Consider the following 22,982-nt stretch of genomic DNA (forward strand, 5'->3'; position numbering starts at 1 on the left):
CCCAAAACCACTGATCAGAGTCAGTGATAAAGCGATAAAAATAATTGTGCAACTTCACAGTCAGGTTGGTGGCAAGGAGGCACTGATGAGATGTGAAATGGCATGTGCTAACATCCCATTACTGTGTTGGTGACTATAATATCATCGTAGTATCAAAATTAGTTTCAAACATGCAAAGGATATCACCTCAGCAGCAGAGATAAATCTATACTTTGTGGCTTACGGGTGGATGATATATCACCAACAAAATGTTTAGGCTAATGTGTCCATCGTGGTGTTTTTACTCCATTTGTCTTCCTCTATGTGCAACAGTAAGCATAGGAACTGGCCCTTTTGGCCTATTGTGCCTGTGCCGACCATGATGTCATTTCAAACTGATCTCATCCACCTGCACATGGTCAGTATCCCCCTAATGTCTACCTCTGAAATATTGCTATCATATCAGCTTTTATTACTTTCCCTGGCAGTGAATTCCAGACACCTACCATCCTCTGTCTAAAAGAACTTTCCTCACATGTCTTAAGACTTTAGTCCTCTCACCTTAAAGCTGTGTCCCTTCGTGTTTGACATTATGGTCTTGGTGGGCAGTGGGCTGAGAGAAAGACTCTGACCCTGTCGTACCTCTCATGATATATTTCTATCAGGTCACCCCTCAGCCTCTGATGCTGTAGCGAAAATAATCCAACTTTGTCCCACCTTTCCTTTATAGGGAATCCACTCCAATCTAGGCAACATGCTGGTAAACCTTTTTTGACATCTTCAAAGCTGCCACATTCTTCCTGTAGCGTGGTGACTAGAATTGCACACAATCTCCAAATATGGTCGAAGTAAAATCTCTTGTACAGCTGCAACTTGATTTGCAACATTTTTACTCCATCTGGTAACAGTACTCCACATGCCATGTCTGTTCTTCTGTTCAATCCCACTAGGCATGAACGCTAGTAATTTTCTGGTGCTTGATAGCCTTTTTGCGCCATTACAAGTGATCTGTGCATCTGTTTTCACATTGACCTTTCTGTCTTCTGTCTCCTATGCTATCCTCTGAAATGGGTTAGAACACTATTCAGTTCAGGGGCAGTTAGGGATGAGAAATAAATGCTGGGATTGCAGTGAAGTCCACGTCGCATAAAAGTTTAAATCTTTGCTTCCCTATTTTTCCTACTGTCCCCAACTGGTAATGTTTCACTTGCTTCCTGTTCTTTTCTGCAGCAGGAAGCTATTGACAAAAACAATGCCTTTCCAGGGTTCATACATTTTAAAACCAGGTTCTACTTGCTTTTCCATTACCTGGGTGGAAAACGAAAGTAAAGGTCCTCCACTTAACTGTGCATGTGTATATCTCAATCTATCCTCCTATTGGCCTTATTCTTTCAGGCTATTATTTCCATGGTTTTTTTTTCATTGTCTCCTAACCCTTATCTCTTTCCCTGTGTCCTTTTCAGCTGCCTCTTGCATGCGCTCTCCATGTGTGTCTCATTACTGAACAAAGAGACCTTGGAGTGCAGGTTCATAGCTCCTTAAAAGTGGAGTTGCAGGTAGATAGGATAGTGAAGAAGGCGTTTGGTATGCTTTCCTTTATTGGTCAGAGTATTGAGTACCGGCATTGGGAGGTCATGTTGTAGCTGTACAGGACGTTGGTCAGGCCACTGTTGGAATATTGTGTGTAATTCTGGTCTCCTTCTTATCGGAAAGATGTGAAACTTGAAAGGGTTCCGAAAAGATTTACAAGGATGTTGCCAGGGTTGGAGGATTTGAGCTATAGGGAGAGGCTGAACAGGCTTGGGGCTGTCTTCCCTGGAGCGTCGGAGGCTGAGGGGACCTTATAGCGGTCTACAAAATTATGAGGGGCATGGATAGGATAAATAGACAAAGTCTTTTCTCTGGGGTGAAGGAGTCCAGAACTAGAGGGCATAGGTTTAGTGTGAGAGGGGAAAGATATAAAAGAGACCTAAGGGGCAACGTTTTCCACGCAGAGGGTGGCACGTGTATGGAATGAGCTGCCAGAGGATTTGGTGGAGGCTGGTACAATGGCAACATTGAAGAGGTATTTGGATGGGTATATAAATAGGAACGGTTTGGAGGGATATGGGCCGGATGCTGGCAGGTGGGAGTAGATTGGGTTGGGATATCTGGTCGGCATTGACGGGTTGAACCGAAGGGTCTGTTTCCATGCTGTACATCTCTTAAGTTCTTCACCAGAATCTTTTTATTATTCATTCATGGGATGTGGCTTTGACACCTGTGAGAAAACAATCCTTTCCCTTTCTTAGAAATCTTTTGGCAGTGAGAGAGCCTGCCTTTTCCTGGAAAGTTAACCTCTCAACTCAGTAAAACAAATTATACTTGAAATTAGAGGATAAATGCTCCATTCGCATCAGAGATTTGCCTGGATTTTGAATAATAAAGTTGCAACAAAGGTCGTGTTATCTGGGTAAAATCTGATATTAAATCTTGAAAATTATCGGGAGTGGAAGTATGCATATTTTCGTATAACCCCAGTCAAAAAGGAAATGAAGCTGTAAAGCACTTAAGTGCTAGTTAACATGTTGACGTGATGATATCTGGCACCGTTGGCACCTGATCCATACTATGGATGAAAATTTACTCATTGTCACTCTTGGCCTGATTTAAAAAGGTTACGTAGTTTCTGTCGAAGGCCAGTTTGGATTTGGCTGTGCCTTCTTTCTTAACGGTGAATGGTTACTTGGCAAAGATTCCTGAGGACCTAAAGCACCTGTGGAATGCTAGATCAGTAATTTCAGAAGCAGAAGAGTCTGAGGTAGAAATAACAGGATGTCCAACAATCTTTGTAGTCGCTATAATTTCACTGACTAAACATTTCTATCTTTTTGATAGAAGACCCCACCTTGCACCATATGCTTTAGCTTATTCTTTTTCCAGAATTTTTCAACTTGACATCATGATTTATATCACCAATCCTGTAATTTACTTATTAAATTTTGGCTGCAGGAACTGTAGCTTTGCTTATTCCAAATTTGTGTCCCCTGATGTGTGATCCTCTCACGATAGGACGTTGTCTGCCGCCTCAAAAACTGTATATTCTTCAAGACTGCCTTAGAATCATCTGAGGATATCTACTGAGCCCAACTTGTTAACCTTCCCTTGAAATGGATAGCAAATGCATTAAGTAGTTATGGTGATTCAGTTAAGTTTGGGTTTGACTCTCTATTGCCAATGGGTATTTGCCAGGCTTGGGGGAGTTGGTGTAAGGTAGAAACCAAGACATTTTGTAAATCACGGTATGTGTGGAGTGGCCAGGCTGTGCTCATGTTCTCTTTTTGTTTCTCAGCAACTCTGCTTCAGAAGAATCCAACCACTCTGCCTCAGGATCAGAATCAGGCAGCCAGTCGGAAAGTGAGCAGGGAAGCGAAACCAATAATAGCAGTTCGGAATCCTCGGAATCACAGTCTGAATCAGAAAGTGAATTGGCTGTGTCCAAGTTGCAACAAGCTGCCACAGAGAACAAGGACAAACCACTGAGTAAGAAAGAGAGGATAGCGGATGTTAAAAAGGTACCTTTTTAGACAATAAATGGGAGGCTGTCTCCTTCGTTATAATTCCAGTATAAGAGCTCATAGCATGGTCAGCTCTTCTACAGAAAGGAAGGATAGAGTGTCTTTGTGTTTAATCATGGAATTTTCTGTGTTGAACATATCCTAATAAAATTAGGATATAATGATAAGGTCCTGATAAATTTGTTGAAAATCCCATTTTCTTTTCACAGAAATAAAAAAACTGACTTCAGTTTGAGAAATTGTGCTGTCATACATTGCAGAAAGCTTTGGGCAGCCTGCACATAAAACTATAGAAACTTTAATTATAAGGAGCTCTGGGGATATGGAAGAATCTCAGTATTCACTGCCTATTTCACGTCAAGATTAGAATGGTATTGGAAAAGCACAGCAGGTCAGGAGCAGGGAAATCAACGTTTCGGGCAAAAGCCCTTCATCAGGAATGTCTATTTTGAGTCAACCACGTTACTGTGGTTCTGGACACACATGTTAGGCCAGACCAGGTAAGAAGATCAGTTTCCTTCCCTAAAGCACATTAGTGACCAGGTGGGTTTTTCTGCCAATCGACAGTGGATTCATGGCCATGATTACATTCTTAATTCCAGATTTTTTTAAAAAAACTGAATCTGCTATGGCGGGATTTGAACCTGGGCCTCCAGAACATTACCTATGTCTCTGGATTAATAGTCCAACAATAATACCGCTCAGCCGTCTGCACTCCCAGTATCTGTGAGCTTTGTCCAAATGTTCTTTTCTGCTCGAAGCTGACAGGATATGAACGTGCCAGTTTGTGGACAGGATATGAACGTGCAGGCATGATACTTTCAAAGTGCGACCACTTGCATTGCTGTTACTTTTGGTGTTGTGAATGCTGACCACTGATGACATTAACAATTTCTCAAGATGAGCGATATTTAAACTGGAAAGTGGATATACCTGAAATTTGGGAGAGGGCAAGATTGAGTTCCTCCCTGCTCCACATCCAGGAATCCCTGATACAGTTGCCATGGCGAGGTTCTTAAGAAAAATAACCATCTACTGAACAATTTCATAATTATCACGTTAAGAGGCAGTGAGCTTTCTGAAGAATGGTTCACTTCCTAAGCAATCTCAGACTTCTCTGAAAGAAAATCCACATCTTTAATACCTCTTTTCCAAAGTTGTCATGGCTTTTCATTGGACTGCAATTACGAAGTGCGTGTTGCACTTCACTTATAGTAAAAACTAGTGAAGATTATATAATTATAAAAATTAATGAAATATACTTAGTGAAAATTTAATGGGATCAGTGTGGGTTAATTCTCTTCATTCTGCAGTGGAAATGGCTTTCTCCATTTGCTAATGTTGAAACAAAGTTTGTGTGACCCAAACCCTGATCATCATCTACTCTGTTCATTTTTGGCATTGCTTGCATTTTGATTTTTTGGGATCTCGATCGTGTAAAAAGAACCTCTGCCACTGAAAGTTGGTCTGAGCAGTCACATGGTGTTTAGATGGGGCTTCGATAGCTGTGAGATGTGCGAATTTTCAAATCGTTTGGCTGTATGACCCAGTATAGATTTCTTGTCACTTGCATTGTGAAGAGAAGCTTCTGCTATTGACCTACACTGCCCTTTAACACCGTGAGATCAGATTAGTTTGAGGTTTGTTCCAGTCAGAAGGAAGGGCTTGCTAAATACAGTTCAATATTGAAATGTGCCTGAATGATCTCAATGAAGGTGGCATATTTTTAGAGCAGGAAACTAATCTAGAAAATACTTTGAGGGGATACTCTTGTTAAATTTCAAGCTGTTGTTTCTCAATTAGTGCTGTGTTAAAGTACCGCCAATCGGATTTCAGAGAAATAATAATCGATCTGTGAAATTTATATGCAGTGGTTGTTCCCTCCTCATTTCAGGCTAAATCGTGGTAGTTCTTTCCTGTGATTGTATGCGACACAGTTGCAGATTTTGATCATTCAAATTTGGGTTCTGTGTAGAGAGGGCACGTTGTCTGGTATCACAACTTGAATGTAGTGCTAGAGGTGGTAATGATTCTCTGAGACATGACCATGGCATTACAACTTATTGGCATGAGGGCAATTTTCATATAACTTACTAGTGTTGATATGTTGTGTAAATATTTGACCATTTTCTTAAAGTTATTTGGATCCCAGAAGTACTTCAGTTTGCACAACAGTTGTTGTCTTTTTTTGTTTTCATGGTAGAACTGTTTTACTTGAAAATATAAATAGTTCTAAATAGGACATCCTCAAACAGTTTTAAAAATCCTATTTTTAAACCGTGATTTTCTTAATATTCTAACTAAGACATGTTTTTAATTTTTCTATTAAACTGTAGTATAATTAAAGTGGTGGGAGGGTACAGGCCTTATGGTGGTCTGTTTATATTGCAGATGTGGGAAGAATATCCAGATGTTTATGGGGTTAGGAGGTCAAACCGCAGCAGACAGGAACCGGCTCGACTTAACGCTGGACCTGAGGTGAGTAATGGAGAAAATTGAGTATTTAAAATTGAGCATTCAGTGACCACCTTCATAATGGCAACATTTAGACATTTCACAACATTTCTATGAAGGTTTGATACCAGCATTAGTGGTTAGAATTTTTCGCATCTGTTGTAACAGTTAAAGAGATTGCGTTACATTATTAGTGGAGAATGCAGTCATAAAAGTTTCATGTTAAGCCAGCATCTACCACAGTAATGTGTCCTTAAATCGGTGCCCGCACCCTTTATTTGACATCCATTCTTCACAAGGCAGCTAATTGGATTTCTTTCTTCCCTTAGCTGCACTCATTTCCCCGCTACTCCTGTCCTCTCCAGAACACTTGATATAGTTTTCTCCTGTAGCTGGAACCTGATTCACAGGTGTTGCATTCTCTCATTTATCTGCCATGTAACCAAGTTCTTTATGTGGAACTAGACAATATGGTTGACTGCCAGAATCTACAATTTCATTGCCCATCCACCCCCCCCCCCCCCCCCACATCCACCACCACCACCATTCCTTAGCAGAAGGGAGGGTGGAAGCCCATTGCTTCACTTTCTCTGCTATCCTGGTTACAATCCACCACCTTAAGCACAGGCAGAGATGAAGTGTTACACCTCTGGTCTGTGTGATACATTTGGTGTCATGCAATGCTGCTCTTTTAAATGTCACAGTGAGCTCTAATTAGCGCATTGAGATGTACAGGAACCAAATTTGGTTCTTAACCTATCTTGATCGTTCCTTAATCTGGCAGTTCAACATAGTCTCACTGTGGTTTCTCATCTGGAGATCAACTTTGCACCACCAAGTTCACAAGCCTCCTTTTCCTTCCCTTCAGTAGGTGAGAACAAGTCATGCTTTGGGTGACCAGTTGTTTGAGAGTCATCAGTGAAACACAAATGGGTAGGGAGTGTAAACCTTTAATGGATAAGGACAGACATTCTATGTTTAGTAATACAGTTCTACTCTGAAGCTGCTGCTTGCTGTGAGATTTATGGGACACTAATAACTTTAATACACTTTGGTAAGTGTCGAATTGCCTTATTGATACAAAGATCTCTGGATCCTATTTGCACGATGCTTGCCTCTTTGTAGTATTTATGTAGACCTCAGGACATGCCAGAGAGCTTCCAGTGGACCTTTTTTTAAGTGCAGTCTCTGTTATGTAGTTTACCCTTCTGCACAGATCTGCTTCTTTTACAGTCTGCCTTCAACGAAATAGTTGGCTGAATTCTTAAGTAATTTTCTGAGGGCTGGCCCCATATCAAGTTCACCTGATCTGCCTGAATCCGTGTCTGAAGAGTTTGTTTCCAGTTGTGGGGAGATTTGCTTGTTGGTAAAGTTTTATTTTGAAAAGAAAATCTTATCAACTTTTGAATGAGAAAGGAACAGACTGCCATAGAACTGAGTTTGGTTGTAAAACATTTTATTTTGGACAGGCTAGAAGGAAAGATAGGTTTGCAGTTAAAATATAGCAGTTTTGCAGATTTATCTAAGAGAATTTTGTCAAATTTTAAAGTCGCAGCATATGCGATCTTTGTGCTGTGATTGGTCAAAGGGGGCATGATTGTTGTGGAACCAGGTTCCTTCTAAGAGACTCTCCCGGTGGGAGGTGAACAGCAGAAGTTCATGCGTTTATCCTCACTTATAGTTTGGCTTTTCGCTGTTTAATCTCCTCAGTCTTCACCTTTGGTACAGTGTCTGACCAGTCATCAGTGGAAGAATGAAAAATGACATTAATCAGGGAATTGCACAGTGGCTGTCATGACTGTTGTGTCAACAGAGTAGCTTGGACTACGCAGAAACCTGAAATTGGTGGGAAGGTGGGACGTTGGAATCTGGTTTCAGAGGTGCAGCTGAGAGGTGAAAGAGAATGGGAACAGAGTTGAGCAAGAACCAGTAACTTGCAAGAGGTGTGCTACATAGATAGGCAATTATGACAATGTAGTGAGCTTTCAGGAAGTATCCAGTGTATTGTAATTGCTGCCTCCCCTACAAGAATGTCCATTGGAGCAAAGCGTTCACCTGTTTGCTCTGTATCTGTGGAGTTTGAGTCTTCAGCTGTGATGTTCAGGGTAAGAGTTGGGAGATTGTACAAAGGAATAGGAGGGGAAGCAGGCTGTAACACTAATGTATAACCATTCCTTATCATACAGAGCAGTGAAAACTCTGAGAATGAGACTCCAAGGCGACGAGGGAGAAGGAAAGCTGCCAAGTGAGTCTTTCAAATACCTGCATGCTAATGAGTTTGGGTTGAGTGTGTGATTTAATTGATTGCAGGGATCAAGTATGCTCTCTTATGTTCTCTGTTTTGTGTTGATTCTGGCAAATGGGGCACATTTAATTTCAGGTGTTCAGCTGCCTTCAGGTCAAACACAGAATGGGTTTGATGAACATTCGCTAAATGTTATCCCATCACCTAGGCCTGAGGTTGGGATTAACTGAGATTAAATGTAGCGTAAGGCTCTTTTTCTTTGTATTTACAATGTCCTAGAAGTTAGGTGATGTGATCCCAGCACAAACATTTGGGATTAGGGATATGCATTTGAGCAGGAGCTGGGATTGTCATCACCCTGTCCACACAAGATTAAGAATCTTTTTGACTTATCTGAAAGTGTGCAGCGTGTTGCTGTCAGTATTGTAGCATGTAAAGCAGGTAAAGGCAAGTCACTGTTGATTCAGATCTCCTAGGAATCGCAAATCTGTTGTAATATTTTCCAATTTTATGCGGTACCTTGCAAAATCTGATTGTGGTTTCTCATTCACGAGGGCAGTTTTAAAGGGATTCTCCTGGTTGGTGATAATTTGAAACATAAAACTTTACAGAAGTGCACATGACAAAATCATCAAAATCTGGAAGGAGCAAAAATAAAACTGAAATGTTCTCTTTCTGGTATTGAGTATTTGCAGCATTTTCTTTGTCGTCCCTGTTCTTGTTAAAGGTCTTTCCTGTTGTGATATTGGCAGTGAAACAAAAAAAATTGTTGTAAATGTGCATATATTGAACCAAGCAAACATGCACCACATTAACTGTGTGCAGGTTCCCCCTTCTCCCTGCTGAACTCTATCTCATTGCTTCGGTGCTAAATTGGCACAATAGAGTCATTCCTGTTTCTTCATTTTGACTGATGCTGTGTCTTCTTTGCATTGTGTCTATTCTTACATGTAACTAAATGCTTGATTCTGTGTGTGTGTCAGCTGGAAAAGCAGAGTATCTGAGAATGAGGAGGAGGAGGAGGAGGATGATGATGAGGGGGAGGAGGAGGAGGAGGAAGAGGAGGAAGCAGCTAGCAGCGCTGAAAGTGAGCCTGAAAGAAAGGTCAGAGCCCGTCGACCAGTTACCAGAAGGTGAGCTGGGGGCAGTGTCTTCTGTAAAAAAAAAAACAAAAGAACTGCAGATGCTGGAAATCAGAAATAAAATCAGGAATTGTTGGAAAAGCTCAGCAGGTCTGGCAGCATCTATGGAGAGAAATCATGATTAATGTTTCTGAACAAGTGACCCTTCCACAGAACAGATTTTTCTGAGTTTTTTCCATAGAAGCTGCCAGAACTGCTGAGATTTTCCAGCAATTTCTGTTTATGTTGTTGCAGTGTCTTTTGTGCTTGTTGCTATGAATTCTGCTACAATAACTGTACATCATTGGACTATTTATATAACCATTTCTTACCAATTTCTGTTGTCTTTGAAAATAATTATTGGAGGCCTTCATCACATTCCAGATTGTATTTTGCTGACAGTTGACTTGGAAACCTTTTGTACACTGTTAGATGTAAAACCAGTCGTTGTAAAGACATTAAAGTTAATTACCCTCTTCTCATCAGATCCTGGATTTATATTTCAAACTGAAATCATCATAACTTTAGCGGTCTGTACGTTTACTTTGCTCTTCAAATGGTTATGATTTATTGTATTGTGTACTTTCCCTGATATGCTCTCATTTGTTTCCTTATACCCCCTTACTAAGAAACAAAGCTTGATTCAGCTCAGAATTAAGTTGCTCAGTGAAATGTCTAAACACGTTAAATTAGATTGAATGCAGAGAAGTGCCTTTGTTCTCAATTTGTTCTTGGAAAGTGGGCATCACTGTCAAGGTCAATATCTGTAATTGTAACTCATAGAATTATAGAATCCCTACAGTGTGGAAGCAGCCCATTAGGTCTGTACCGAAGAACATCCCATGCAGACCCATTCCCCCACCTCAACTTTATTCCCTGTAACTCTGCATTTCCTGTAACTAATCCACTAAACCTACAGGGTAATGTGGCATGGCTAATCCACCAAACCTGCAACTTCTTGCTCTGGGAGGAAGCCAGAGCACCTGGAGGAAACACACACACACACGGGAGGAATGTGCAAGCTCCACACAGACAGTTGCTCGTGGGTAGAATTGAATCCGAATCCCTGGCACTGTGAGGTAGTGGTGCTAACCTCTAAGCCACAAAGTAAACATACATACTGTAATTGGCCTGGGCCAGCCCTTTCGAAGAGCATTCCATTTCATGATAAATCCACTGTTCTTCCTGCATGGCCTCACAAATTCTCTTGCAGTTATCAATCCAGTTCCTTATTTTTGGGCCAGTCACCTTAAAGCTTCAGTCTTCTGTTCCTCCAACCCTCAGTCACTGGACTAGTATTTCTTTCCTTACTTTGTCAAAATCACAAGATTTTGCATAGCAGTATTAAATTGCCGCGTAAGTTTGTGTTTGAAGAAGATAAGCCCCAATTTTGCTAGTTTACCCATGTAACTGAAGTCCAGCATTTTTTTGACACCATGGTAATAAATCTCCTCCGCATTCTGTCTGAAAACCTGTTGTCCTTTCTGAAATGTGCCCTCAAAGCAACTATGGCCCATCGTGTTTTTTCAGTGGAAATTTGGTGCAATTTCTTTGCTTTTGCACTCCTGCACTTTTCCAGCAAACTGGCTTTTTACTGGCACCTTATCAACTCAGTTGATGCACTGGAAAAAAATATATACCTCAAGTGCTGCGATGTTTGAGTATTTATGTTGTAAATTAAGTATAATAGTGACATGTATACCCCCTGCCTTATGTTTCTGTGAGATACTGTGTTTTTTTAACATTGGTTTTCGGGGGTATTTTGATGTTTTTATGTCGGCTTTGTAAAGGGATGTTGATATCTCGAAGCTTTGCCTGCTCAGGGTTTACTGCGGTTAAGTGTACTACTTGATTATCTGGAATATTTGATCAGCCTACACACTCTTGGTCCCATAGATGCCAGTTAATAAAACATTTGCTGTATTTATAAAACTCAGGATTCTGATGTCTTTTTAACAATCTTTTCAACCTGTCCTGCCATTTTCAGTGACTTGGGAATGTACATCCCAGCTTTCTCTAATTATGTAATATCTTTATTATTATAGTGTGTGCTGGACAACGTATCTCCTAATACTTAATGCTTAAAAAACACTTTCACCAGTAAATTCTCGTCGAAAGCACGTGCCATTTTGATGTGGATTTACAGTGCTGTTCCTCTGCTGTTGCTGGGTCCATGTTGTAGATCTTCTTCCTGAGGACCACTGTAAATGTTATGTTGAAGAAGGTGTTATACCATCACCTTCTGAAGGAAAATTAGAGATGTTAACCTTGCCAGCGATGACCACTTCTCAGGAACAACTTTAAAAGAAAGATGGTCTTTTGCATTAAATTTCTTATGCCATTTGTTTGGCCATTTCAGCAGTCTCTCTGAGACTTCTGAGGTGTGCTACTATCCTCCTTACTGTTTGCTGCACTTGTGAACTTGGTCACCTGCAGCTTTTGGAGTTATATCCTGAATACCACACTCCATATTATTAATGTACATCAAAAAGGCATTGGTCCCAAATTGACGAATTGGAAACGCCACCGTGAGATTTCGAACTAATCTGCAAACTAAAGAAGAGCAAATTGACCAAGGATTGCATTTACCAGTAGACTGTCAGTAGCACTCATTACTTAGGAACCTCTTACCTATTGATGACTGTAAATTTCTTAGACCACCAGCCAGGACCCAAGGTAAAAGGCAGAAGACTCGGAGGGGAAAGAAAAGGAGAAGAGATTCTTCGGATGATGATGACGACGACGATACTCCCAAACGCCAAACCCGCAAATGTGTGACTAAAAATGTGAGGTTAGTGGACTCTGTGATTTAGTCTAAAAGTCTTTCCAATCACCTTTGAAAATTTCACTATTGACTGACTAAGCCATTGTCAGGTGTCAATGAGGTAAATAAAAGTTTGCTGGAGATGCTGTTGGTCACTGAGCTTAAAATGAGAAATGTCAATGGCGAGAAAACCCTCATGACATAATCCTTATCATGTTCTAAGTGTCTCCGTGAACCATGCTTACACACTTATGATATCTGTGGCCTTGATATGGTTCTGTAGATTAGTTGCATTTGTGTGTGACATTCATTCCTCTATTATATTATCTGACATAATTCTGACAAATTGCTGTCAGGAGATTGCTTTTGTAAATTTTCTCATACATATGTAGCTCCTTATTCATATCTAATGTTTTGGACATACCTTACCTGGCCATTTCATGCCTGTTGTTTTATTTTTTGGTTGGAATTGGTCACTCTGAGCTCATTCCATGTCTAGAGTAGATGAGTAACTGGAAATTGTCCAGATGGTCACAGCTAACTAAATGGCAACCACACCTGGTGGAACAGCATCCATCATCCCTTGAGAGAGAAAATTTAGAAAGAAAATAAATGGGAAGTATTTTTTTAAGTTTATAAAGCTCATGCATAATGAGCAATTTGTTTAAATGATTTCAGCACTATATTCATTTTACTGGGAGTAGATGCCAGATCTGAACCTCAAAAGGTCTTTGTCATTTTTGGGACACTTCGGGCTTTGCCTTGAATGCACCTTAGTGACGTATCTCATCTTGCTGCTTCTCGAGATTTGTGCCTGGGCAGTTGTTTGCCCCCTTGTTTTAGATTTGTTCAGTTCATCATGTTCCTAAGCATTCCATTCACCACGCTAGTTTGAGAATAACAATGATCACTTGACTGCCCTCTGCGTTTCACCCCTTACCCACTTCCTGAAATGAGCGATGAGGGACGATAATCGTGGGAACTGTGCCGCAACTGTTTTCTGGGCTTAGGAAAGATTGAATTGCAGTCCCAAGGGCTGTGGATGTTGGCTTTTTATAATCTGGCTATCATTGTGTTTTCAGTTATAAAGAAGATGATGATTTTGAGACTGATTCAGATGATCTCATCGAAGTTACAGGCGAACCAGCACGAGAGGAAAATGATGACAGTGAAACCATTGAGAAAGTGATTGACTCCCGGATTTGGAAAAAAGGAGGTGAGATGAATGCAGAATCTACGTTTAATGTAGAGAATGGTGCATCTTTACCTGTTCATTATGCCAACTGGAATAGACAAGCTCCAGTTTTGAATCCCAAGTATCCTTGAATAAATAGGTTTCTCATTTGGTGATTTCAGAACTGGTGATTATAGGAACTTTGGACTAAAACTGAAATTTGCTAAGTTCTCCACAATATAAAAGTAGGATTTATGTTGTTACTTCAGAAAGTGACAAGATCTCTGCTGGAAATTTGCATATTATGGAAATAAATAACAGGCTATAGAAAGACAGACTAGCAGTTTGCATGAGAAACCAATAACAGTAAAGAGTTATGTTCAAATCATTGACTTACTATGTATGATCAATTATACAGTATTTATAATACTTAGTATTATAATGCTAAGTATCACTTAGGCCAAAGATAGGCAGGCAATTCAGTTTGTGCAGCTCTATCTTGCTTAGCCCCTCCTATATTCTGTAACTCCACACCACTACTACCACCAGTGCAGGGGTCTGCATCATGACCATTTAGTCATTGAGCAATTTGGGGTAGATGGTGATTTTTGAATCATTTTACAACATTCATTTTCCTCCCCCACTTTGCAGTCGTCGGAGCCCCAACCACAGTCTACGCAGTAGAGGCTGACGGAAACCCAGGGACAGACTTTGATCCAGAGAAGGATGAGAAGGAGGTGCAATACCTCATCAAGTGGAAAGGCTGGTCATACATCCACAACACCTGGGAGAGTGAAGAGTCATTGAGACAGCAGAAAGTGAAAGGAATGAAGAAATTAGAGAACTTTATCAAAAAGGAGGAAGAAGTAAACCAATGGTAATTATATGGCTCTCATTAAACCCTACCTGCTGTAGAACTGGTTTCAGTGGAACCACATTCGAGCAGGTTAGCTTCCATCTGAGGATGCACAAACTCCAGCATGTCAAACAACTTTAACATGCGATTGGAGGCAAATGTAGTTTTTGAATTGCTGCACTGCCTGAACATGTTTTGCTCTTTGGGTCCCAGTTTAAGTTGTGTCACCATTGATCAGATGAGAAGTGTCATGGCTGAGTCTAGCTTAACTATGAGGTGCTAGATCATAGAATTCCTACAGCGTGGAAGCAGGCCATTCAATCCATTGAGTCCACAGAGTATCCCACACAGACCCAACTCTCCACTTTATCCGTGTAACCTTGCACTTCCCATGGCTAATCCACCTAACCTACACATCTTCGGACTGTGGGAGGAAACTCTCACAGACACAGGGAGAATGTGCGAATCGCATGCAGACAGTTGCCTGAGGGTGGAATCAAACCTGGGCCACTGTGCTACGAAGCAGCAGTGCTAACCGCTGAGCCATCGTGCCATGAAAGGCATTCCAAAGATGCAGCCAAAGTTTTGGAAGGACACTATCTGTAACTGCGTAGCTTTCCTTTCAGAACGAGGTGGGTATTGTGTGAAATTTCACAGGCTTGTTTCACTGACATCAGAATGCAGCAATAATGCTGAGATCTTGTAAATGCATGCTTCACTGGCAGTCAGTTTCTGTTTGGTTAAAGACCAACAGCTAAGATCCAGCCTGTAGGTGTTGTTTAATTATTAAAGGAGAAACTAACGTTCATGGTATAGTTCATGACCATTTATCTGTTTACATGTTCTTGGCACTTAATAGACTTTCAGCTGAGAGGAACACATAGAAATTGCTGGAGTTACTCAGTGGGTTTGGCAGCATCTGTAGTGTTTTGAAGAAAAGTCATATCGGAATCAAAACGTTAACTCTGTTTCTCTGTCTGCACGTGCAGCCACATTGCTGAGTTCCTCCAGCATATGTTCTGAGTTTGTTTCAGATTTCTAGCATCCACATTATTTTGCTACTAATACGATTAAAAGGTTTGAATACGACATGTTATGACTGAGCTTTGCAGATGGCTGCTTTCCCCCCACCCCCCTTCGCCCCCTCCCCCACTCTCCCCCTCCCTCCCCGTTCCCTGCTCCCCCTCTTCTCCCCCCCCCTCCGTTCCCTGCTCCCCCCTCCCCCCCGTTCCCTGCTCCACCCCCCCCCCTCCCTCTTCCCTACTCCACTTGTGACAACATCAATTTAAATGTTTAAATACAGCCAATTATGCACTTATCCATATTAGGTTTAGATTAAAAAGATCCTTCAATTGGGTTTCTTTAATAAAGGCAAAGATACTGATTATTTTAACAAAGATGTCAAATTGATTAATTCCTCATGCAGTTCATAATATGAACGTACAACCATTTGCCTCCCTTAATAGCCTGACTCTCAAGCATGTGTATAGTAGTAAAGGAGAACAAGAATTTTGGATAGAAATTGACTTTGGGGGAACAAAATTCCAATACTTAGTTATTGAAGGTGAAAGAGATAGTGTGGAATGTTCAGATGGTGTTGATCTGGCATTTCCCCTCTGAGAGGACATATCACTAGACGCAGTAGTCTCTGGGAACTTTGCAGGTATTATTCAGGAATTATTGAGATGAGCTGCCTCGCTTCTCAAGAGCGCACTGAATCAGTGTTTTTTTATTTCAGAAACAGAACAGCTGAGCTAGAAAGTTCTTTTCCTTTAGGTTGTCATGAGCTCTATGACAGTCATTAAACCCAGGCTGGTTTCCTCCAAACGAATCAACCAATTAGCTGAAATCATGTGGTCCCAGGAAATGTGTTTACCATCTTTTAAAGAAAAAAGTTCCAGTGTTCAAAGTAACTTCTTCTAAAAAGAAAGAAATAGTCCAGATATCCACAGAACTTAAAATTTTTCTGCAACGTTTCAAAGCTGAAATCCTAAAAAAAAATGATTAAATACAGAGCCTTCATGACTGGCACTTTGTCTAAGGGTAAATAAAGTGTTGATTATTTACCCTTACAGGAGCTGTTTTGCACTGAAAAATGAACTCAATGTCTGTGTACAGTGTCTGTTCTCAAGATTGGATCAGATTCCACTGACCAATGAATGAAATAAGAGACAAACAAGGTTACAGCAAAAAGGTTTAGCATTAAAGCAGTGGACTTTCACTAGTGATCCGATTACACCTGGAGCTTGACTCTCAATTTATTCTGTGTTCTCAATTTCAGGCTGACCAAAGCATCTCCAGAAGATATAGAGTACTACAACTGTCAGCAAGAAATGGCTTTCGACCTCAATAAGCAATACCAGATCGTAGAGAGGGTAATTGGTAAGGAATGAGCTGGGAATATCAAAGAATGATTAGACACGTCAATTTGATTTTTTTTTTCTTTCAATAATCTACAAGGAAATAAGCTTAAAGAAAAAATACAGTAATGCACAGTTTGTGCATGGCATCTCAAATTTTTATTAAACATTTGAAAACAAAGTTGTGTTAAAATAATCTGGGTTTTTAATCTTTTACATAAAAGGAGTCTAGGTTTGGAGTTTTATGATTTAAATTCACCAAGCAAGCTATTCTCTGGAGATGCAATCCAGGCCTGGATTTCACAGTTTATTAATCTGTCAAACTGCAATATAAATTTTCTTGCTGACAAGATGGAGCCAATGAATAGAGACTGATGTTAAGTTTCTTGGTGATTTATTAAGTGGAGCAACAGTGCAGAATCCATTCCTGTCTTTTGGATGTTTGCTGGGGTAGTAGTAGGAATCTGTCCATTGGCTTCAGTGTCTTGGGCAGTAAATGGTTAAAGAAGCAGTCATGTTTGCCCCTTGCTTTCACCATCCATTCACTTTTATCAAGGAGAGGATGGGGTTGAATTTAATCGGGATGATTCTGCAGTCACATTGCCTGCTGATGTTCTTCCAAGCTAGTGTGAGGAATTTAGTTTGTGTACTGGAGGGAATAAATGCTTAAGGATCTGAGCCCAACAGGAATTAATCACCTTTAGGAGAAAAGTGGGGGCAAGCAAGGATTCCAGCTCCAAGTTAATCTTCAGGATGTAAGAGTTGCCAATTGTTCGTATATTGGTGTTAGGTATGTTATATTTAATTCCAGAAAACTGGTTTCTGACATAACTTGTTTCCATTATTGTTTCCAAAGTCAAACTTGAAACTGTTTCATTAAGTTTCTCCTTTCATATTTTGGTGAAGCTGATTACACAGAGCAATGGGGATATAACTGTGTTTAAACTGTTTTAATATTAATTTTCTCTTGAGGCTGCTCCACTTGGACTTGGGGAATTCTTCTTAAACATTTTAGTGGATCATTTCTTTTGTATCATCCTCTCCTGCTGCCTCCCTCTCTCAGCAAAAATGAATCCACAGCTACAGTTGCCAAACCAGTTAGGTCAAAACCCCTATTTTCTGCCAGTTTAGACTGTGCCACACTGCACATTTCCAAGCCACAATGTGTGGTGGTATTTGCTCAACCTCTTGCTCCCAGTTGTCAGGCAAGACTTAAATGAGATTCCACGCAAAATAGCAATGTACACTAGCATTGCAGCCAACAGTATACTGCTAGTTTGTGCCATTTACAAAACATTTGTGAAAATATGTACAGCTGTTTGTAAATGGATGTTTGGTAGCACAGAACTTGATTAAAATGAGACTACAAATTGAAGCTTTGGAACTTCCACTCATGAGCTCTCAGACACAAGAAATAGCCTAGGGGTGCACTTGTTATGCTATATAAAATGGTGTCTGTTTTTCAAGCCTGTTTCCTAGTTCCGAAGAGTGCAAGATTGAAAGCTTCAACTTCCAGTTTCCTTTTAACAATGTATCTGTAAATGAGTTGATTTGTTTTAAGTTTTATGCACAATGTTATGTGCAACAATTCTCTGATGATTGTAAGCAGGAAGTACAGATTAATTTGCTATTTTAAACCTCACTGTTAACTGCATACTGTCAGTCATACAGCAAGGCCATTTAGTCCATTGTTTGTTTTCTGAATAGCCAACTTCCTTGCTGGCTTTTTACAAGAGCTATCCAGTAACTTCCATTCCTTCTGTTCTCACTCCATGGACGTGTACATTTTCTAAAAACCCTTTTAAATGCCTACCCGGTTCCCTTTGAAAGTTAGCACTAAATTTGTTTCCGATGGGTTTTCTCGAATTGCTACTGTGCAGAAAGAGGCCATTCAGCCCATCGAGTCTGCACCGATCCTCTGAAGAGCATCCCATCCCAAGTAATTCTTGCCTTACCTTATAGAACATAGAAGAATACAGCGCAGTACAGGCCCTTTGGCCCTTGATGTTGCGCCGATCCAAGCCCACCTAACCTATACTAACCCACTATCCTCCATATACCTATCCAATGCCCGCTTAAATGCCCATAAAGAGGGAGAGTCCACCACTGCTACTGGCAGGGCATTCCATGAACTTACGACTCGCTGAGTGAAGAACCTACCTCTAACTTCAGTCCTATATCTACCCCCCCTTAATTTAAAGCTATGCCCCTTTGTAATACCCGACTCCATACGCGGGAAAAGGTTCACACTGTCACCTTATAATCTATATTTATCATGTCTAATTCACCTAGCCTGCACATCGCTGCACACTATGGGTCAACTTAGCATGGCCAGTCCATCTAACGTGCTCTGATTAAAGAGCAGTTCTGGTTCATGTACACTGACTAAAGTTCGTTATCCCTGGATCCTTTCTATCTTTCAAGGGTTTTTGGGGAGGCCTAAATTGCTAAAATTACTGATAGTGTAATATAGGGTCTGGGCTAAGGCAACCACCCTTTTATTGTAAATCTTTGGCTGCTAATTTTTAGAAGTGTATTTTCTGGTAGTTTCCACCCCCCCCCCCCCATTGGATAAGTAGAGCGGCTGTTTAAGGTAACTTCAAATCAACCTATTCAGACCTCTGGGACAGGTGGGACTTGAACCCAGGTCCTCTGGCTCAGAGGTGAGGACATTACCAGGCTGAGTGGCCCAGTGGTAGAGAGCTGAGTTTTGGAGAACTTGAAGCTCTTGGTCACAAGATCCAAAAACAGTTGGGTCATGACTGTTGTCAAACAAGGCAACCTCTTAGCTTTTATATCATTGTTTGTTTTCTGAATAGCCAACTTCCTTGCAGTCAATATATTCCTCCACGTAGGAATAATTTATGACAGGAACAAATCGTTATTTTGCCATTCCATATCATTTCTTACCCAAGAATGCTGCACGAGTTTGAAAAATATTTTAATATAACAGTTCCAAATATAACAGTTCCAAAAATAACATAGACCCATGATATTACAATTGTCTTCAAGTTTTCTGCCTTAGTTTGAGTGCCTGTTGAATGAAACTTGTAAGTACGTTGAGTCACCCTGTGCTGAACAAAGATTTATTTCTCTCCAGCTATGAAGACCAGTAAGTCATCTTCAAGTCACTCTGAATTTCCATGTAAGTATTTTTTTAAACTGCTTTGGTTTAAACTATAACCCACTGGTGTTTCTCTGTCTCATTTCATATTATAGCAGTTACATTCCTGGACTTTAGTTCTTAGATCTGTACTGATACTACAGACGTGAGCTTAAATCCCACTGTGCCAGTTAAAGAATTTGAATTTAGTTTGTAACTTATCCAATTAAGTGATCACAAAACTAACTCAAAGTATTAAACGACACAAACTCTTTGCTGTTGCCCTTTGGGCACAATAACTTGTTTTCCTTTCCTGACCTGTGTGTGACTACTATACGTACTCATATAGTTGTCTTTTAGCTTTCCTCCGCCGACAGCTTCACATTGCTCTCAATTGTTTCCATCCACCTAAGGATGGGCAATAAATGCTGGCCTCACCAGCTACATCCACAACCAGATATTGCTTTTTTGTAAACTTGGTAGACGTTTACAGTAAACTGTATGGTAGCACTGAGGTAATGATTCATATTTGTCCCTATAGCACATTCCAGCCATAAACCATCATCCTCTGGCCAGCCAGACTACCTGTGTAAGTGGATGGGTTTGCCATATGTTGACTGCAGCTGGGAGGATGGAGCTCTTATTTCCAGAAAGTTCCAGGCGTGCATCGATGCCTTCCACAGCCGCCATAATTCCAAAACCATTCCCTCGAAAGACTGCAAGGTGATTGTCATACGCGAAGGTACCACGTTTGTGTTAAATGTATTTTTTTTAATACATTACACCTAAAAAAAAAAATTTGGTTGGTTTTCAATTGCATGTTACATGTTTACCATTCAAAACGAGGCGGAAAAGCAAGTGAAATTTGTAATTGATGGAATGTAAGACACGATATTAACAACAATGTTTTAAATTTCTGCTCCAACACCATCTCGAGACATAAATTTTTAAATATGGGTATCAGAGCCACTGACATTTACCAGTCCTCGAACCAAATGGCATGGTTTCTCACATGAACCCGGAGATGGTGTGTCAGTCTCTTTGACATGGAATGAAAAAGCTTGCCTTTCCAGCCTTCCTCTTGTTCTCGAACAGCACCTTTTGATTCTTATGATTGTGAAAACAACTTGTCGCAACTCTTGTCCTGCCTCAGTTGAGGTCAGCCCATTAAGTATAAAACAGATGAGCCAGGGACTACTTGCTTTCCATGCTTCCTTTACACACTAGATGCTCAGCATTGGAAAGAAAGAAAACAAGACCCAGATGAACTGTTTAACATTGCCACTTCATGATATAGATTGTAATGGTCACAAGGAAAGGGTTTGCTGGGGAGGTGGAAATAAACGTAAAGCAGGTTAAATTAAAGAGACTTGATATTACAAATTATCTTGCTCAATTCTGGGATGCTAGTCCATTAATGAATTAATTTATTACCCTATTCTGCTTGTAGAAGTGCTTTTTAGTAGCTAATTTGCACGTAGCAAGTCTCCAAAGGAGTAATAGATACTTATTTAATGTTAGTCAGTGTAGCTGGGGATCTCAGATGCAAAAGTAGAATATTGCAGTTGCTGGGAATACTGTGCATGTTTGACTAAAGGTCACTGACCTTCAAAGCTGACTCTGTTTCTCATTCTACTGATGTTGCCTGGCTTGCTAGGTTTTTCCAGCATTGTCCAATCTACTTTTATTCCATATTAGCTGGAGATCTCCATTGGCCTGTTTTCAAAAAGTGTCGTGGGGCCTTTTAACTGGTGCCTCTGCTTCACATTCTTGTTGAAATAACAAAGCCTGGCACCTTTGATAGCGCAGCACCCTCTCAGTACTCCATTAGTGTGCCAATGCACATTCATTAAAGTTCCCAGTTAACCCATAACCTTTGTGTCTGAAGGCTGAGAGTGTTACAGACAGTGCTGTCTCTATTATTACAATTTGATAATAATGTACTTGCACGCGATCCATTTGCCATTTGTTGTGCAAAATTGCACTTGTTCTGAGCTAGTATTTCTACACAGTGGTTTATTGTGTCAAGCTTAATATGAATCGAAATGCAACCAGTTTATTTCCACGACTTGTGCTGCTATAGCAGAATGCAATTGCATGTTGATGGTAAATGGAGGTGGGTATGCATGAAGATGAATCCACTTTGGGTCTAAATGATTTGAAGGTTCTTCAGTTCCAAAAATTAAAGTGTGACTTGCACTGTTCCTGGCTGTGTTACCATTTGAAAAGCTTTCTTCCTTTGTTTCCTGAAGTTCCTGACTTGTTGTACAGGTACCTCAGTTAAGTGCATGCACACTAGACTCTGCCCTTCAGTAGGCACAAAGTTAATTTATGCTCACTTTGTGTCTGCTGAGCCCTATCCTCAATATTCACAGACACTTTTTGTGGTGGGGATTATTGATTAGCTATCGAGCATTGGCTGTATTTACTTCTGCTTAGTTGAGAAACATTGATAATAAACACCAGCTAAAATCTACTAGTCTAGACTGAGATTCTCTTGGCCACTAGCACTTTCTGGTGCACCATGGCATTCTATGAATTATTGCTCTATCACCAATAAATTACTTTCTATGTTCTCACAGTAGGTTGTCATCAAAGAAGCAGCCATTTAAAGGAGGGGCCTTTGCCCATTGTATCTGTGCCTAACCCTTTTAGAGCAATCAAAAACTATTCCCAATATCCTGTTTTATTTGAATAGCTCTCTTTGTCTGGAATCAAATATTTTACTTTTCCTTCAAAGGATTTAACGTTTACTGTTTCATCAGCTGACTGAAGCAAAGTGCTTCATGTAATAATAAATGTAAGAAGCAATTTCTGTTAAGCATATCTTCCACATCTGACAATCTCTAATTGACAGTTCGTCACGAAACACAAAATTTCTCCATTTTCCTTATTAAAGCTCCTCATGGTTTTAAAATAAGATTAAGAAATAGGGACAGAATTAGGTTATTTGACTCATTGCGTCTGCTCTGCCATTCAGTCATGGCTGATATATTTCTCAGCCCCATTCTCCTGCCTACTTCCTGTACCCCTTGATCCCTTTACCAATCAAGAACCTATCTGTCTCTGTTTTAAATACGCTCAATGACTTGACCTCTACAGCCCTCTGCGGCAACAAGTCCCACAGATTAACTATCTCTAATTGAAGAAATTCTTCCTCATGTCAGTTCTAAAGGGACATCCCTTCTGTCTGAGGCTGTTCCTTCCAATCCTAGTCTCCTATTAGTGGAAACATCTTCTAAACATCCATTCTGTCCAGGCCTATTAATATTCTGTAAGTTTCAGTGAGATGCTCCCTCATCTTTCAAAACTCCACCGAGTACAGACCCACAGTCCACAACTGACCTTCACTGACAAGCCCCTAACACC

At 40.4% G+C, this 22,982-nt stretch overlaps 1 protein-coding gene across 3 annotated transcripts in view; it reads left to right on the plus strand.

Annotated features, from left to right (window-relative positions):
* chd2 (chromodomain helicase DNA binding protein 2) overlaps window positions 1-22,982 on the plus strand; it is a 96,974-nt gene that overhangs the window by 23,441 nt on the left and 50,551 nt on the right. For 2 of the 3 annotated variants that reach the window (XR_015753832.1, XM_043677228.2), the window contains exons 3-12: window positions 3,311-3,533; window positions 5,928-6,014; window positions 8,177-8,235; window positions 9,219-9,368; window positions 12,013-12,147; window positions 13,203-13,336; window positions 13,946-14,171; window positions 16,432-16,532; window positions 19,611-19,655; window positions 20,155-20,336. Coding sequence is in view for 2 of the 3 variants with exons in the window: in XM_043677228.2 (XP_043533163.2) it covers window positions 3,311-3,533; window positions 5,928-6,014; window positions 8,177-8,235; window positions 9,219-9,368; window positions 12,013-12,147; window positions 13,203-13,336; window positions 13,946-14,171; window positions 16,432-16,532; window positions 19,611-19,655; window positions 20,155-20,336 (1,342 nt within the window). In the remaining variant the exon portion in view is untranslated. The remainder of the gene's footprint in view (window positions 1-3,310; window positions 3,534-5,927; window positions 6,015-8,176; window positions 8,236-9,218; window positions 9,369-12,012; window positions 12,148-13,202; window positions 13,337-13,945; window positions 14,172-16,431; window positions 16,533-19,610; window positions 19,656-20,154; window positions 20,337-22,982) is intronic. The other variant, XM_043677229.2, reaches the window with a different exon arrangement.

The sequence above is a fragment of the Chiloscyllium plagiosum genome, unplaced genomic scaffold, assembly GCF_037043375.1.
Source record: "Chiloscyllium plagiosum isolate Xiang-an unplaced genomic scaffold, Cpla_swu_hap1 HiC_scaffold_39, whole genome shotgun sequence".
NCBI classification, from domain to species: Eukaryota; Metazoa; Chordata; class Chondrichthyes; order Orectolobiformes; family Hemiscylliidae; genus Chiloscyllium; species Chiloscyllium plagiosum.